The sequence below is a fragment of the Tiliqua scincoides genome, chromosome 5, assembly GCF_035046505.1.
Source record: "Tiliqua scincoides isolate rTilSci1 chromosome 5, rTilSci1.hap2, whole genome shotgun sequence".
NCBI lineage: Eukaryota > Metazoa > Chordata > Lepidosauria > Squamata > Scincidae > Tiliqua > Tiliqua scincoides.
In genome coordinates, this window is record NC_089825.1 from 16,335,861 (window position 1) to 16,354,892 (window position 19,032).

A 19,032-nucleotide genomic window follows, 5' to 3' on the forward strand; every position below is an offset into this window, starting at 1 on the left:
CAACATGGAATGGAAAGCCCCATGCAGTGATGGCTTTTTCTGAATGCAGTAGTCCATGATTTGGAGACCACAGACCAAGAGAGGAAACAAAGAACAAAAATTGTATTCCTTGAACTAATCTTAGTTTTTTGACGGTACAATCCTAATCTTCCCTAGCACCAGTGCTGTGAATGCAAACATGCCTTAAAGCATGTTGCAACAGCCTAGCAGTTAGGAATTGGTAGGAAACCCTGTACCATCCCAACAAAGCAAGTGGCAGAAGAAATGTGTGCTGGAGCATGTAAAAGCTGCTCTGAGCAGCACAGGGGCTAGGGAAAAGCAGGGGTGGGTGGATTGGGTCCCAGGAGGGGGGCAGGATTGGCAACAGTGGCACACACCAAATCCTACCCCCCCCCCGATATTCCATCATAAGGCAACTTGAACTTGAGCCAGCTCTTTAGCAAGTGCAGATCCAAGTTGCCCCACTGAGGAGCCTGGGGCTTTACCCCAGGGTAAGGGACAACTGTCTCCTTCACTTGAGGAGAGTTCCAGCCTGTTCAATCTGTGCTTAGGATGCAGCATGGCCATACTGGCCCCATGGCAATGGTGTGGGTTAGGATTGGGCTGTGAGTCAAAGTAAAAAGATTCTGCTCTCCAATAAGAATTAGCTATTTTGTTGTAAAATTATAAAATATTTTCAGAACATATTCTTATGGTTAAATACAAAATAAGTATTGTAAGGCATTTTGCACCCATATTCCGTTCTGAAACACATTATATAAAGTTATTTATATAGTACCATCAATGTGTGGCACTTTACAAAGATCTCTGCCCTGAGAAACCTAAAAACTAACATTTATATTGAATTCCAACTTCCAGATAATATGTTAAGTATTAGTGTTAACAGTGCAGTCCCTTGGGGTAGCATTGAGCACCATCCATTAATTTTTGTGGTGCAGGAAAACTTTTGGGACTGGCAGAAGCTATTCTCATGGATGATCTGTCTGTTCAGTGAGTGCAGAGACCAATAAAGCTGGTAAATAACATTAAATAAATTAAGGATGCAGATAATTTTCTTACTAAGGGGCAGAGATGAATAGCTTTACTGTATTTTCTTGTTAGGACAGTGGTTTCCAAACTTTTTAGCACCAGAACCATTTTTTAAAATGACATTCTATTGCAGTGATGTCAAACATAAGGCCTGCAGACCAAATATGGCCCCCAGAAGCAGTTTATTCAACCCCCCCCCATTGTAATTGGGCTCTCCCACATTAATAACCAGGCTCTTTCATATCTTGAAAATGATTTGCACATTTTCTCTTACATTTACAGCTAATGAGTTCCTATGTGGGAGCAAAGTGCTTATTTCTGGCCATCGCCTGCTTTATAATGTCACTTTCTGCATCATGATGTCACTTCTGGCCCTCAGCAGGCAGCATAAGAACACAAGAACAGCGCCACTGGATCAGGCCATAGGCCCATCTAGTCCAGCTTCCTGCATCTCACTGTGGCCCACCAAATGCCCCAGGGAGCACACCAGATAACTAGAGACCTGCATCCTGGTACCCTCCCTTGCACTGGCATTCTGACATAGCCCATTTCTAAAATCAGGAGGTTGCACATACACATCATGGCTTGTAACCCATAATGGATTTTTCCACCACAAACTTGTCCATGCTAACTTCAGCCCTCGATATGAAACAATTTGACACCCTTGCTCTTTCAGGACCCACCTAACTTTACAAGACTTAGGAAAAAAGTTTCACCTTACCAACTGCTGAAGCCTCCATTTTTATCCTTTTTGCTATTGAGGAGGTCATCTTCTGGAGTCTTTGTTGAGTTCCATGTTCATCAGATTGGGACCTTTCTGGTGATGTTGTGTTCCCCATGTCCTGCCCTTTGAAGTGGACTGAGGCACATTTGCCTACTCATGAGTAAATGCACACATGTGGCTTAGTCTCCATAGGGCTCAATACATTTTTGTCAAGTTTAGAGAGGAAGTACTTCTTTCTTGAGTGTTTTTTGGGGCCTATGGTCATTGGATCAGGACCATTCACTTTCTATCAGACTCAATACATTTTCCTAGTCAGCTGTCAGTTTGCTGGTTTCAGCTTCATGACATCAAAAATTGGGCCACGACCAATTGGTCGACCAAGATACAAATCATTTAAAAAATGCATTGTTACAATATAAAATGAATTATTTTTACTACATGTTTATAGTATGTCAAATATTTATATAAAAGCATGTATCCTGGTTTTCAGGTGGCTAACAAAGCAGTTAAAAACCATATAATCCAAACGCTAATTAAAAAAAATAATGAATTGCAAAAACACCTAGAAGCAGAAATGACAAAAACAGAACCATAAAACTGTCAATTGAGATTAAAAGCCTGCCTTAATGGATACGTTTTCAAGACACACTGAAAACAATATAGAAGGACTAGGCAGATCTCCTAAAGCTGGTTCCATTCTGGGTACTGCCATAGAAAGTATTTAGTTGTACCTCCTTTGTTCCAGAAATAGTGTCTAAAATACCTCTGTGCTTAAAAATGCAAGTACAATTAATTTCTGTTAAATTGCAATTCTATCCACACTTAAGCCCCTGGAAGCTCCTGGAAGTAAGCCCCGTTAACTATAATGGGACTTGCTTCTGAGTAGAGATGCATAGGATTGGATTCACAGTTATCTTCAATTCTTCAATATCTGTGACAATAGATAAACAAGTTTGTGTGGACACCAGAGGTTGTTCTTGCGCATCTTTTGATCAAAGGTGACAGCACAGAGTGAAATAGTTCAAACTTTTACTATCTTCACATTATCAAACAGCACGAGTAGTTTCTGTAGGAATTAGTGAAACTCTAATAAAATTTAAAACACAAAACCAGTTTTTTAAAAAATGGAGACTCAAACTTTTCATAAGCATGCTGTCTCTGCATCATCTCCTTATAATTCATAAGACTGCCTATCCATAATCCATAAAAACTACCTGTATTTGAGACTACAATTATTTGGTTGCTTATTGAGCCCAATCCTGAGCTGCCCGGCGCACGGGATTGCTGCAGTGCCAAAATGGCTGCCACAGCATCCTATGGGTGTTTGAGCAGCCAGCAGCGGGTCCCAATGCCATCTTGGGGGAAGGAGACATTTGTCCTGCAATGGGATTACTCGACCGGTGCAAAGTAAAGGAGTCTATGTCAGGCTACAAGGCCTGATGCAGGGTTCTGGATCCAGTGGAGCTGTCCCACCCCTATCCCTCCCCCTGCCCTGCCTTCCCCCCACGCATCTCCCCATCCCAGAATGCCTCCCCCAGTCTCCACTTACCTCTCTGCCATCCAGCACTCCACCATTCTGGCAGGTGCCAGCCCAGAGTGGGCTTGAGCAGGGCCTGTTTTGGTGCTTGGCCAGCACTAACCTCTGCAAATGTGCCTTATGGCGTGTTTGCAACAGTGCGTGCTGTTGCTAAGTCATCGCACACTGTTCAGGGTTGGGCCCTAAGTCGTATAAAGACATTTGTATGGAACATGCATAGGATCAATTTGAACAACAGCTTTTGCCCTAGTGGAACAAAAGTCATGTATTCATATGCAACGTAAACATGCATAGTATCTGTTGTACTCGTATTAATAGGAAAATAAGAGGGGCTTATATTTTGATGGGTGGTGTGTGTGTGTAACGATGACAGCATCTGAAATATGTAATCTTGTTCCTTCTTAAACACATCTTTGATGTATAATCTAACTAGTGGAAGGTAAACCCTGATAAAGATTTCTATTAGATTTATTTCTCTTCTGTTAATGGTATTGTTGCATCAGAATAAATGGTTCAGAATATTTTGCATACTTCATTCCCTGGGAAAGTGGGCATATTTCCCCAGTACCTTCCCCAAAAAGTGTATTCTGTACATCTCATGCAGATGCTCCTTAAAAAGAACCTTCAAAAGGTCATTTCACACCCCAGGCAGCCTTTAAACCGCCTTCCATCCCAAGTGGGAAGCATTTCAGTGTAAAACGACTTCACCATGTAGTTGATGGACTCCTAAATCACATTTTAATTTGGAGTTAGAATTGGAAATAAACCATTGGATCCCATTATCTGTCTCTTGCTTGAGCATTGACCATCTTATAGTACCTAAAAATGTCCTTCCAAATTTTGTACTGTCTAATAAACTGTCTTCATGTGATGTGACTCATGGATGAGTACTTAGTACTTGCATGTTAAGAAATCACGTTAGAAATTAGACCTTGGTTGTTAGAATATGTGCCTTCTAGGTATATTTGTTTAATGGTACTTACTCCTAGGTAAGTATGCCTAGAATGGCAATCTTAAAGTACATGCAGTACTGCAGTATATATCTGGATCAGTGTGAATCAGGAGTTGCAAAGTATTTTACTCTGTATAAACCTTTATTTCTTCCATGTCTTCTCAAACTTTACACCTACTCATCTCTACTATGCCTGAACTGTGTGTTATGGACTACAAAGTCCACTGCTTAAGGTGTAAACATAGCTCTTGTGTCTTACAGTAAGTACAGAATTTCATGTACTATACATAAATGAAGAAGGGGCATATGTAAAGTTAAAGGTGTGAAGAAGATCCTGCTGCTGGTAATGCTAGAGACAGCTTCTTTCCAGAGGCTCAGATCTAGCATTAACAGTAACCAAGTGTTATAATTTGGAAGCCTTAGAGAGAAGGGGGATATGAAAGTTTCTGTGCAGCACTTCCACTCCACCCTGCTCCCTTTCCTGAATTGCTGATTTAGCAGAGAGGATGAGGACAGTCTTTGCAGAACAGGAGATGAGGTACTGAGTTGTCTGGATTTCAGGATTTCAGACCATAGGTGGAGCCCAGATGATGGAATACCCTCGTGTATCAAATATTCCTGCACATCAAAAGTGGCATGGGGGGTGAACACTTCTCCTTGATGTGCATATGTATGTATAGACGGCCTCCCACCTGCAGTCTGAAATGTATAGTATAGCTATTAATTTATCCCCCATCTAATCCACTGTCTGTAAGAGCTATGCTAAAGGTGCCCACTTCTCTTCTAATTCCAGAATTAGGTTCTATGAATGAGGGCACTAAGCTTTACCCCTCCTCCCCCCCCCCCCCCACACACACAGCAGGCTACATCCTTGTATGTAGATGCCTAGAAAAAAGGATAGTTAGTGGGCTGGATGGGTATTAAAGGCAAATTTGGTCTAGAACAGCATTTCTCAACGTTTGTCCCCTACCATACCATTTCACACGGCCCATCTATTGGACATACCACCAGGAGTAACTGGCAATGATGTTATTACCAGTTACTTCTGGATTGGGTGGCCAGATGTAGCACAACAAACATCAGTAAGAGGCTCAGGGCAGACAGGAGGGCTTTTTCAAGCATGCAAAAAGAGCAGACTGGAGCTCTATCCATTGAGCTAAGCCTCCTACTGCTGCTTGTCGTGTTGCATTGTGGTCTCGCTGCCAGGTGGCAGGGGTCTAGGGGTGTCACAAGTACCATTGGACACCACCTCAAGTACCACAGGTGGTATGAGTACCACTGATTGAGCAACAATGGTCTAGTAAAGAACTCATTTTCAAAAAGTTAAGAAACGCTGCTTTAGCATGTCATTTGTTTAGTACTGTGTACTTTTTTTTTTTTTTTTTTTACTATCGAACACTTTGGGTTAGAAATGCTTGACAGGAAGATCAGTGATGGAGAATGAGGGGGAAAGGGGGCTTAGGACCCAATCCTAACCAACTTTCCAACCCAGTGCAACCGCTATGCAGCATTGAGATAAGGGAGGAAACATTTCCATACCTTATTGAGGCCTCTGTGACTGCCCCACCACCACAGGACGCAGTGCATGCCCACTGGTACGGCAGCACTGGCACTGGAAAATTGGATAGGATTGGGCCCTGATAGAGTTCTAGCAATTTTGGAGGGGGGGAAAGCAAGTTACATAGAACAGTGTTTCTCAGCCTGTGCCCTCCGCTGTATCACGGGTCCCTGTATTCGAAGTAACTGGAGATGACGCTGCCAGTTACTTCTGGGTTGGGAGGCCAGATGTGACATGACAAACACCAGTAAGAGGCTCAGGGTGGAGGGGTGGGCTTTTCGAGCATGGAAAAGCAGGCTTTGGCGCGCTGCCTGCTGAGCCGAACCTCCTTGGGCTGATGGTTGTGTCACATTCCTGGTCTTGCTGTTGGGGGGCACGAGTGCCGCCTCTGGTAGAGAAACACTGAGCTAGAAGAGGGAGGCGGCTGGGTGTGGGAAGGCAGGTGAGGCAAAGCCTCCCCTCTGGAGTGCTCTGAAAAGCAGCGCCCCCGCTGTGTGAGGTGTGCAAGCACTCACAACCCATACGCTCTGCACACCTCACACAGCGGGGGCGCTGCTTTTCAAAGCAGTCCAGAGGGGAGGCTCTGCCTCACCTGCCTCCCCACATGGCCCTCAGCCCAAAGCTGCCCAGGACTGGAGTGCGCCTCGTGCATGTGCTGCTCAGTTGCATGGAACGCTCTGATGCCGGGTGTCTTCCACGGCAGAGCGCAAGCGCCAGGGCTGGCGGGGGGCTGCTCTGGCCAGCTGAGGCGGGGGCGTCTGTCTGCCCCCCGCGCCGCGGGCGCGCCCTCCACCGTGGCGGAGGCAGGCGCTGAGGGACGCCGACGCAGCGCTCCCGCCCCTCGCGCGAGGGGACTCCTGCGCGCGCGGCGCGGCCCGCATCACAATGGGGACTCCCGGCCGGCTCCGGCTGCGGGGCGGCCCGTGCGCGCGCCCCCGGAGCAGCGCCGTGCGCGCGCCCGTGCGCGATGCAGTGTGGGAATGGCTGTGGCGCTGGGGTTGGCTGAGAGAGGCGGCCAGTCGAGGTTTAATGTCCGCCATGTTGGCCGCGGCGTACTGAGCGGCGGAGGAGAGGAAGCGGCGCCCCAGCCTCGCCGGGAGGGAGCCCAGCCCCGCCCCGCCACGCCGCGGGAGCCCCGCTCCCCCCATGAGAGCGCTGGGCGCGGGGCTCGCAGCTCGCAGCGCCCGCGCCGCCGCCCCAGCCCGAGCCCGAGCAGCCGCCATCGCCGCAGCCGCCCACGACCGACATGAGCAAACTGTCGTTTCGGGCCCGGGCGCTGGACGCGTCGAAGCCGCTGCCCGTCTTCCGCTGCGAGGACCTGCCCGACCTGGCCGAGTATGCCTCCATCAACCGCGCCGTGCCGCAGATGCCCACCGGCATGGAGAAGGAAGAGGAGTCGGTACGTGACCCCCCCGCCGCCGCCTCTGCGCAGGCACAAGATGGCCGCCATCTTCCCTCCCCTACCCTCCCCCCCGGGGGGAGCACGAGCCCCGCCGCCCCCTCCAGCGCTCCGCGCCGGAGCGCCCCAGGCCGCCCGCCGCCTCAGAAAGGCACAAAGGGGGTCACGTGACACGGCGGCCGGCCGCCATTTTGTCGCGCCTCGGCTCTGCCGGGCTGCGCTTGTGCGGCTGCGTTCGAGGCGGCTGCGGTGGCGCGCTCCGACCGCCAGGTGGCGCCGGCACGCAGGGAGCGCGCGCTCCGAGGGGAGAGGAAGTGGCCGGCTCGGGGCATGTGAGTTTGTGTGGCTCTGGTTGCCTGGAAGGGACCCCAGCAGAAGGAGCCACCTCTGGCTGCAGGGGCTGGGGGACTCCCACACTGTGAGCTGTTGCCAAAGGCGGGGACGTGCACCTCCCCCACTGACAGGGGAGGCAGAGCCTGCCCGCTGGAGTCCTTTGGAAAGCGCCACCACCGTGGGAGGCACCCAAGCACCCACAACCCACGCGCAGTGCACGTGGGTTGTGGGTACTTGGGTGCCTCGCATGGCGGCGGCACTTTACAAAGGACTCCAGCAGGCAGGCTCTGCCCCCCCCCGCCTCCCCACCCACCACACAACCCTACCCAAAGGGGAGTCACCAAAACCAACCAGGGAGCCACAAAATCCTCATGAAAACCCACCACCCTACACAACACATGGGATTGTATTCCTAATGGGGACCCGCAGCCAGGATCCCAGTAGGATTCGACCAGTCAGAAAGGTTTGGGAACCTGTGCTGTAAACTGTAACTGCACACGTGGAGGTGCACTCCTTCCAGCTGACAGTTGGACAAGACTGCTAAGCATTGCTGCCTTCTAAGATGACTTTTTGAAAAGTCGTTCCTGCCCATCATTGCATAGACGCAACAGGGACCAAATGTGTATACCTTTGGGCTGGGTAGAAATGGGTTGATGTTGCCATATGCTTTTCCCTTTCCAATAAATTTAAAATGAAGCACTGATCAAGTGCCTCTTAAGCCGACTTTCAGCAGCTTTTTTGGTGGAATAGTTAACGGAACCTGCAATCCTGTGCATACTTTCCTGGGAGTAAACCCCACTGAACACACTGGGACATTTCTGAGTAGATGTGCATAGGATTGTGCCATGACTTGCTTTTTAAAATTAAACTTTATCTTGGTTTTGTGTGAATTCCTGTCAAAACACTTCATCAGCATTGCTATTGCATCTATCATTACCAGACTCTAGAATCAACTGTTAGAAGTCATGACATTACCCTTTTTGTTTTTGCAGATGATGCCAATTCTAAATGTTTATTTGATCAATTCATATGTTGGTATAGGTCAGGAATGTCTGGACTTGTCATTTGGCATAGTCACTGTGACAGCTTTCCTCTGTTTGCATGTTGATTAACTAGTTTTAAAGTTGGCATAGTCTTTGAAGATGAAGGCTGAAGTTCAGGCTTTAGGGAGGAAATGTGTGTAGCTAAATGGGATGCTTTTAAATAAAGCCTTTTTGCAGCGAGGTTGGGAGCTTGTAATATGGCAGCAGAATTACAGTTGTAGAAATGTTTCAGTAACTTGTGATAACTTAAAAGTTTTTGAACTATGAATTTAAGAAACTGAGGTACTTAGAAATATGGGATACTCTTCAGTACAGTATGTAATAATTCCCATTAGCATCCTATAAAACTAGAATGATCACATGATTTTGTTTTTGAGTTTTAAAAAGAATGCTAGATTGTGTCAGTGAAATTGATATTCTTGACCGAGGACAATTTAGTACTTCTTTTATTTAGCATCCTTAAAACTATTGACCAAAAAGTAATACAGCTTTATGTACTAGTGGAGAAATGTAAGACTGATCTGTACGCATTTTCTTTTGGTATTTTCTGTATTGCATTTCACCAAAATGCAAATTCCATTTAGGTAGTCAGCATGGCCTGCTTGATTGAAAACAAGTTTGCTGTGAAAGAAACAAGTAGTGAAATGAAGGTAGCAGTCCTAGAAAATCAATTCTTTCTTATGAGTGAAGAGTGGCACTTACTTCTGAGTAGACACTGTCATGATGCAAAGAAGCAACCGGAACAGACTTTTATTTATATTTTCCTTACTGTCTTGCTATTAATCTTTGTGACACTCAGCCTTGCTGAATTGCTGCCTTGCATTTCCTTAATACTGAATTTATGTGCTCGCATGTATCTCAATAAATCTACTACTGTGTCCTGAATAAGTGAGAATTAGGAAGTCACTGGGTTTCAACTCTTATGAACAGAAATTAGCAGATAGAATTAGGAAGGTTTGTGGAGGTGAATTCGTTTAGGGATATCATTGTGCACGTTAACTGATGTTCTTGGAATTTAAAAGAATCATACAAAATAGATGTACAGTAGTGGATGTTCTGCAGTAGTTAATGACTGAAAAGGAAGCAGACTAATCATGGGAAGCCTTTGTGTCTGTATCCCTTCTTTTAAAAAAGTAATGCTTTGGGCTAGAATAGTTCCAAACACATTTGCTTGTAGCTCATACTATATGAATGTTCTTTTTTTTAAAGTGGGAGTGCTCTAAAGTAAGTAGATAGTGGAAAATAACAGTTGTGTAACTACTTGAAGTGTTAGAAGTGTACTATTGAGTTAAGCTAGTATAATCTAATGACAGTTCTTAAAAGGCAAGGAAGTTTTTGTTAGAAAAATGCATTTTGGAATGATTAGAAGATACCTATAGTCTCATAAAAAGTTTAAAAAGTTGTCTTGTCAGTTACACTGGATAACTGGATTTTTGCAGCTTGTTGAACGAATTGAAAATATAACTGAATACAACTTCAAAAATAGTTACATTAAGTTTTAAATAAAACATAACAAACTGTTAATAGGAGAAAATGTGACTCAAACTTTGTTCATCTTTCTGTCTTGTATCTAAGAATAACTTCAGGACATTTCTCAACTAATACATGCCCCATGTCTGTGAAATTATTGCCTTGTGTACAATTTTAAAAAACTAATGTTCTAAGACGTTTAACATTGGTTTTTTCAAAGGTTTTTCTGATGGGTTTAACCTCTGAGAATAGTCACTGACTTCAATAACTGATATTGGAGTAAAATATTTGTGCTTTATTGTTGACAGGATTGATGCCAGAGAAAAAGGTCAAGTGAGGTCCAGAGAGGGCTGACATGTTCATTTTGTGTTAGTGACAGAGTTCACGTGTTCCCTGTTGCTAATAGTAATATACACTACAGAATACGATAATTCTTGATCTCTTTATTCAGATGTTTGCTGTCAACTCTTGTTTTCTGCTCTGATAGGATCCCAACCTTCTCATGTGTTGGCATGTGGAAGTAGTATTAGAGTGATTTACCCATGCATTGAAGAATCCTAGCTAAATAGTTAGTACTTTGGTGGTGGGATTGGTGGAGCAATGAGCTATTTATGGTAGTGTGGAAAAGCAAGTTATAGCTTCATGGTTTTGGAGCTCTGCTATACCCTTCATGCCTCTACTCGGTTGGTTGCTTATTGCCACATAAAATATGGAATGGATTGGAAATAAGGATGCCCCCACACACCACCTCAGGATGCAAAGTACACCCACTGGCACAACTGCATTAGCATTGGAAAATTGGATAGGGTTGAGCCCTTAGAGTTGTTACTTGAATTATAAATATGACTCTACCGAAGACCATAGACGTTAAACTTCCATCTCATGGAGAATGTTAATCTTTCCAGGGGATGGAAATGGACAGTTACATGACAAAGGAGAAGGGACTTTGTTGTTGGTATCCTTCAGTCTTGGAAGACTATGGTATCGCGCTCTGAATGGTGGTTCTGGAACAGAATGTCCTCTTCAGAGCATGAAGCCTGGGTAAAGTAGGTATGGAGGATAGACTGTTACCCATGCAGCAAATCCCCCCTGTCCGTGTCGCTGAAATGGTCCAATGGAAAGGCAGAGGCCAATGCGGTTGGTTCCAGCAGCGTCACAGGAGTTGCCAGAACATGACTGTGTTCAGCCATGAACTGCCTCAGGGACTCCAGCTCCGGATTCTGCCTCGAGGTTGACTCCTGAAGACTTTTCCATAAGTAGATGTAGCCACAAGGCAGTGGAGGTTTGGGATCAGTTTTCCTTCTCTTAGATGAGCTGCCTTCCCAGGCTAATGAGTCCCATCTACCCGGTGGCTGTTTAGTCGCCTCTTACGACAAGTACAGCCAAACCGAGGGCCTATTCTTATCCCCAGCCCCCAGGGGAGACTAAACCAGACTAAAAACTGGTTTAACCAGACTAAAGACTAAAGGGAAAGACTAAACCAGAAAGAAACAAAGACTGTGACAAGATAACATATTTTTAGTGTTAATAGTTGTGGCTTAAGATAATAAATTAGGAGTATTTTGAAAAAAATTCCTTCACATTAAAATAAGCGAAATGTGGTAAAGGAGCAAATAGACACTAGTTTTTTTTTTCCAAGTTGTGCTTGTCTTATATTTAAGAGAGGAGAATATCTATCCATTCCAGCACAGAGTCTTTTCTAGTGCTGTTTCCTGGTGTTTCTTCTGCATCTTTTTAGATTGTGAACCATTTTGGGGTAGGGAGCGATTTGGTTATTAATTTTGCCTGTCAAGTGCTTCGTGAGCTTTTTATTGAAAAGCAGTAAATGCATAGTCTTAATGTAAACAATGCAGCAAAGAGATGCAAAGTCTGATTATCAGAATTAAGCATCACTGAATCACTGGTTTTAGTGACTAACTAGTGTGCTTTTAGTTTTATTTAAGTACAGTTTATTAAGTACAGCGTAGTAGTAGTTTATTGGTCTCAGACCAGCATTTAAATACTAAATGGACGGTGTTGATTTAAATCAACATTTGTTTTTGTTGGTGACATCAGTGTGTTTGTTTTGTCTTATTCCAACCCACCTGCTCAAAATTGTTTCCCCTACATTTTGGGGATGCTTGTTCTAAATGAACTTTATTGCTATCTGTAAGAGCACCTTACAAGAAGACCATGACTACCCTCTGCAAGGCTATTGAATTATGACTTAATATGTTGATGTATTGGTGTGCTGCTGTTTCCATGTAGGTGGGACCGAAATGATTGTAAGTTCTTAAAATATGAGGAGATATTTATACTTCCTTCCCAAATTACCTTTGCATATTTCTCAGTGTGCAATTGAATGTCACTTTGTGTATATTGTCATAAGAGAATGTTTTTGCATGAGTAATTAACACATGACTGAGCTCTGAATTTCAGATTTTAGGTGGATGTCCAAACCTTGCCAATATGCAAAAGCACAGTAACATGATACCCCATCATTTTATTTAAGACATCTTCCTGTTCTCTACATAAACTCAGGTTGGCTCACGACTGTAAATATAAAATCAAATTAAAAAGGCTAAACATTAGTACAATAGCCTTCAAAAATTTGTGCAGTATTGGCAAGATATATATTTTATGATATCAACACTAACAACACATAGGTAAGCCATAGTGCTGGTGGAGCCTGTTTATCCATGGATTTTATATCCGTAGATCTGGCTCAACACGGGTCCCCCGGAACCCACCAAAGATGATTGGAGCTTCAGCAGGCCTCTATTAAAAAGTCACTTCTTATTTCCTTCTGGAAACCAAGTAACTTTTTTTTTTTGACCAGTCTGAAACCCACAGAGGCCATGGCTGTTTGTTCTCAGAGGCTTTAAAAAGGGTGAAACTGCAGATTTTGGTATCTGCTGTGTTCGGTATCTGCAGGAAGTCCAAGACTTAGATCCCTTGTGGATACTGATGCCCTGCCTGTACAGTTGTACAAAATGGGTATTGATTCACAGAAAGCAAATCTGGACAAAATGAGATTAATAATTTCCTACACACCAAAGAAGTTTGTAAGCCCACAGTGGGGGAGGTTTTAACACCTCTCTGCTAAAGATGCAGCTCTCCAGAACTGAACTAGCAGAATCTGCAGCTGTGCCTAGTGGTATCTTTAAAAGTATTGTTTGACATGTTAATTTTGTGTTGGGCATAGCCTCTATACATCTCTTGATTACCCTCCCAAAACATGGGACTGTATCAGACTATATTTGTTTGGAACTTCTCTAGTGAGAATTCATCTGACTTGAAGACTGCTTCATTTTGAAGTTGAATACATGATACTTTAAAAACTTAAGATGTATAAAACTATTTAGTGCCTCCTTTGTAAATTATTCTGCTCTGTTGGCATCACCATTTTGCCTGTCTTACATGTAAATATGGATGGATTTGAGTTTTTTATTTAGCATTCTTCTGTGGACATACAAAGAATGTTTCAAATTGTACTGTGATGATAGCAAAACTTGTGGGATGATCCTCGAGAATGTATCTAGAGACCTACAGGAACTGGATATGTATCTTTTAATTTCTGTATCTTTCTAAAATTTCTGTATCTTTCTAAAACTGTCAGTAAGAAAAATACTTGCCTGCTACTCTCTAAAAGCTGCTCAATACAGCATCGAGTTGTTTTCAGCTTGAAGCACCAATAAGTGTTTGGCCCTATTAACAGCTAAAAATTTTACATATTTCGGTGCTACACTTAATTGTGTTGGGAGTGAGGTGATGACACTTTTAAAATCTTATTAAGTGGTAGATTCTCTCAGCCCACCCCATGAAATGTAAAGGAGAAAGGCTTTTGAAGGCAAATGGGGAGGGGGGCTAAAATGTTTTTCATGGTTAGTAAAAATATCTCCCTAGTCCAGTGATTTTCAACCTTTTTCATCTTGTGGCACACTGGCAAGGCACTAAAATGGTCAAGGCACACCATCAGCTTTTTGACAGTTGACAAGGCACGCTGTGCTGTCAATGGGGCTCACATCCCCCAATGGTCCTATTGATAAATGACCCTCTCCCAAATTCCCGTGGCATACCTGGGGACCATTCACGGCACACCAGTGTGCCATGGCACAGTGGTTGAAAATGGCTGCCCTAGTCTTTGTATCAGATTGACTCTGAAATAGATGTGTACCCTCTAGCATAGTGCCAATTGGGTTGATGTATAAAGGATTACAACAAAACAGAATGATTAACTCTGTCACTCATTCAAATCTTGTCTAAATGGTATTAGTGCCTCTGGAAAATAGTGGCTTGGTTCTTGCTTGTGCATTTGAAATGCTTGACAATGGGACTTGATTTTTTGGGGGGGAGGGTTAAAATTCTGAGTATTTAAAAAGGAAAATATGCCAGATCTTAATATGTATACTCTTCAGTCTTGATTAGAGAAATATTTTGTTATGGAGTATTGACACTGAACTACAAAATGTAAATTAAGACTTAGGCCTCAGTTATGTTTTAGGTTCATAATTTTGAGAAGTTTAGCATTTTAGCTGATTTAATGCTTATTCAGGATCTCAGTTACAACCATGATTGGCAAGTTAGTTTGTGATACTTAATTACAAATTCTGTATTTCAGGAATAAACTAGTATTATAAGCACTTTCAGCAATTGCTCTCTAAGCTTAGGCAGCTTGTTTAGCCAAAGGTATAATTGCCATAAGTGGCAGTGATGAATTCTAAAGCGACTAAGGTAATTGGTTAAAGTAGGCTGCTACTGTAAAGGTGGAATAATCTTTCAGTTTGTACCTCGAAGCATCCCCAAAGTTAGCATGCTATGTTAGTTGCCTATTCTGACTATGCTTAACTGCTGTGATTTTAAACACGTGCTTCTTAAGGAATTCATCTTCTGTTCAGCAGGAGAGGATGTAAGAGTTGTTGGAGAGGTTTTGAAAGACTGAGTATTATTCAATATACTCAGCAAGGTGGAGGTTGAGTTCTGGCATTTGTGCATGCTGAATTAGTGTGGTTGTGGTGGGGAAGTTCTTGGGCAGCCAACTAGATATTTGGGTCAGCATGAACAAAACTGGTAAGAGAACTTAATAGGATAAAATATTGATAGCATCACAAAATGAATGCTGCAAAAAGGATTTTCATTATTTTACCATGTTAAAATACAGCTGCTTTTTAAGTTACAGATAGCTACACTGGTGCTTTTGCATATGTGCAGTCAATCTATTATAGTACTTTTGTACATTACATAGCATGGTCCAGCAGGAGCGAACTGTTTCCACCTACCTCTAGAATAGAACCAGTATGTATGGTGGTAAATTAGAAGCTCTAGTAGTGCAGATGAAAGTGGCTCAGTGAACATGATTTGGGTCATGGGGTACTTGCTGTAAGCTTGTATATGTTCTCTTGTTTTGCATGTGTGTGCTGGTTTGTTGGACCATAATTTGCCTGATTCAGATACCAGAGCAATTATCATCTAAACCTGCTGTTTTTAAACTCTCCAGGAGTTTGAAACCACAGTAAGTTCTTGCAAGGGAGGGGAGGGAGGCAGCGGGAGCGGGGGGGAAGGCAGTGACGCAATCCCCAGGATCGCGCCACTCAGGGGGGGCTGCAGGGACTGGGGTACACCCACCAGTCCCTGCAGCAGCCTTCTCGGGGTGCACCTGCAGGGCTCCCCAGGTCAGGGAAAGTGAAAGTGACCGAAAGTGACAGTGGCGATTGCGCTCTGCCTCCGCCAAACGAAGTGTAGCACAATTGCTTCACTTTCCCTGACCTGGGGATCCCTGCAGAGGCTTGTGCTGGGCTCCCCGCACCCCGGGAAGGCTGCTGCAGGGACTGGTGGGTGCACGCCAGTCCCTGCAGCCCTATCAGAAGTGAAAGTGGAGCGATCGCGCTTCACTTTCGGTTTAGCAGAGGCGGGGTGCATTTGCCCCACTTTGGAAGTATCGGGGAGCCCTGCGGGCAGCTGCGCAGGGCTCCCCACACCCCCTGGCAGGCTGCAGGAGGCTGTGGTAAGTGCAGCCAAGCCTTTGCAGCCCCCTGAGCAGCGTGATCCTGTGGATCCCTGCCTCCTGGCTGCCCCCGCCACTTAAGGGCAAAGAAGCTAGGACCCGCAGGCTGGGTTGTCGCAATGTCCCAGTATGGAAACCTCTAATCTAAACTGTGATATGGAAGATTGGAAACATCTGAATTTGAGTGGTCCCTGTTTACTGTAGTTTTCAGGAAATTGGGAACCAGCCATGGATGTATGCTCTCTCTCCCTTTTGTGGAGCAAGTTCCTTCTTAATTACAGTTTTTCTCCAGACTTATTGTATAGTCTGTTCTTCTGCCAAGAGTAGCATCCATAGATGTTTTTCCTTCCCCCCAGAACAATCCTGAAAGGTAGTTAAACTAAGAAAATGTGACTGACCCCAAGGTTTATGCAGTGAGCTTCATGACCATATAAGGATTGGATCCCAGAGTTCACGCTTCTTAGTCTGATACCCTTAACCATGACACCATGCTGACTCTCTTGGTTAACATAAGTGTTGATGTTTTGCTTAGCCACAATTTGGAGTGAGAGTGAATTACTTCCAGGAAGGGTTCTGTAGGAACAGAACACATTCCTGAGGCTTGCTCTTAGTTAGCAGGGAGCAAGCATTATGTCTGCACTGGTCCATATAGTTGCTGTTAGTGATAGTTTGTTCTGTTTTCTTCCTGATTTTTTTTTCCTGATCTCCATCATTTTCCTCTGGCTTTCTGGAAGGGGAGAGTGGAACCCTCTGATGCACCAGTGAGTTGGGATGGGTTTACCAGGGCATGGTGCAGCATTTATTTTTATGGATGAAAGCTGTTGTCTGTGAGTAGTGGGCTGCAGCATTGGGCACCATTTTCTGTCTCAGAAATGGAACACTGGGACAAGTGTAATACTCTGCACTGGAGGGTGCCAGTTGCTGCTGCTGCTGCTACTCTCTCACAGTTACTGACTTTTTATTGGTAAAGGATAAGAAGCAAGACCACCCCCCATAAACCTGTGGGTTTTGTGAGATTATTCATGAAAATGGTTAAGCCCTCCCTTTCTCTAGTATGTTCACTGTTGTGGGGATTCTGATCAGGTAGCTGGTGATACGATGGTGGTGTTTTATGAACGGTCTGCCTCTGAAATGTCTTTGAACATATTTAAAAAATCACCTACAATCACCTACAATCACCTACACCCACCTACAATGGGTTCTTGCAATCAAAATTAGAATGTTTTTACTTGCAGAACTACTGGGGATGGATTTTGGTTGCCTTTTGTGTTTAATGGGTATAAAAAAATGTAAGTAATTGGAAATCTAGTAGAATTCTTAAGTTAGTTCAACATGCTAACTTTTTTTACCCTTCTGTAAATCTATATAGTCTTCTACAAATGTTTGTAATGTAGTGTCTGGCTGTTACAAAGTGTATTGGTTTGTGTATGTTGACTTGGAATTGCAAAGCAAGGGAACAAGAAAGGAAACTTAATTTCATATTTCTGCCCCCATCTCTCATTTAATTTTCTTATGAGTAGGGTGTTCAACTTTTTCCTTTCTTTTCTTCTAGGAACACCATCTTCAGCGGGCTATCTCAGCTCAACAGGTATATGGAGAGAAGAGGGATAATATGGTTATACCAGTCCCAGAGGCGGAAAGTAATATTGCTTATTATGAATCTATATACCCTGGAGAATTTAAGATGCCAAAGCAGCTTATTCACATACAGCGTGAGTATTTCTGTATATCTGAATGTCAAAACTTCACAGATGGCGCTTGGGTGTTTTTCTTTGATAGTCCTACTGCAATAAATACCTACCTACCTTTGATAGTACCATTCTTATTCTTTCATTTCAGAAAAGTAGCTATGCTAGTCCATAGCAGCAAGATGACAAAAAAATGCTGTGCTGCCTTTAGAAACTAGTCTCCTTGTTGGGGCAAGAGCTTCTGTGCTTTGTTTTTGTGAAGCCATGAACACAGAAATGGCACAGTTCAGTCACCTGTACTGACCCATGGTTTACCAGGACTATTCCAAGTCTCGCATCTTATGCTTTTTCCTTCATGCATGAGTGGAGGAAATATTCAGCTTCAGCTGGTGGTTTCTACCTAGCCAGGATTAAGTTTGAATCTAATAAATATTGACTACTAGCTAGTCTATAAGCAAGCCAAGACTTGCTGGATTCAGACAACAAACTCTAGCTTATTAAAAGCACCAACATAAACAGGACTTTCCTTCACATGTAAAGTGGAGTGTGTGTGTGTGTGTGTGTGTGTGTGTGTGTGTGTGTGTGTGTAAGCCCAGGGCTCACAATTGTCACACTGAACTAGTTGATGTGCCAACTGTGGCTGTACTTCAGGCTGTTGAACCTGACTATGTTGGTCCATGCTTTAGTGACATTGCAGTGGGATTATTGTAATGGGCTGTGTGTGGGACTGCCCTTAAAGATGGTTCTGTTGCAATGATTGCAACCTTAAAGTTGCAATGATTGCAGAATGTGGCGGCTTGTGTGGTTACCAGAACTCTGTGGTTTGTTTCTATCAGATCGCTGCTCTGGTGGCTACATTGATTGCTCATCCATTTTTTGACCCAGATAAAGTTGTTGGTCTTTGGATCAGGCTATCTGAGGCCTTCTCCCATATATTCCAGTCTATCCTCTTAGGTCATCTGAGGGGACTCTGCTGCAAGTGCTGTCTCTGAAACAGGTTGGGGGAATGGCAGCACAAGGACAAACCTCTGTAGTAGCACAACAGTTATGGAATTCCCAAGGCATTTAAGAACTATCTCTTTCTTTGCTATTTTTTGGCAAGTGCAGAAAAACATTTTTTAATCATTCTTTTAATTCATGACCTTTTAGGTTTGGGCCTCCTGTATCAACATTGCATATCTCTAGCAGCTCTTTCTTCTCTGCTGATGCTATTATTGTTTGTAACTCCTGGTTTTATTATTGTGCTGCTGATCTCTGTAAGCTTCTTAATGTATTATTGTTTTTAAGGAAATTTTTTTGTAAGCTGCTTTGGGCAT

At 43.8% G+C, this 19,032-nt stretch overlaps 1 protein-coding gene across 5 annotated transcripts in view; it reads left to right on the plus strand.

Annotated features, from left to right (window-relative positions):
* EPC1 (enhancer of polycomb homolog 1) overlaps positions 1-19,032 on the plus strand; it is a 64,501-nt gene that overhangs the window by 14,354 nt on the left and 31,115 nt on the right. For 4 of the 5 annotated variants that reach the window (XM_066628207.1, XM_066628202.1, XM_066628203.1 and 1 more), the window contains exons 1-2: positions 6,817-7,199; positions 17,581-17,740. In XM_066628207.1, coding sequence (XP_066484304.1) covers positions 7,047-7,199; positions 17,581-17,740 — 313 coding nt within the window. In that variant the 5' untranslated portion in view covers positions 6,817-7,046. Of the gene's footprint in view, positions 1-6,816; positions 7,200-17,580; positions 17,741-19,032 lie in introns of those variants that run through there. The other variant, XM_066628204.1, reaches the window with a different exon arrangement.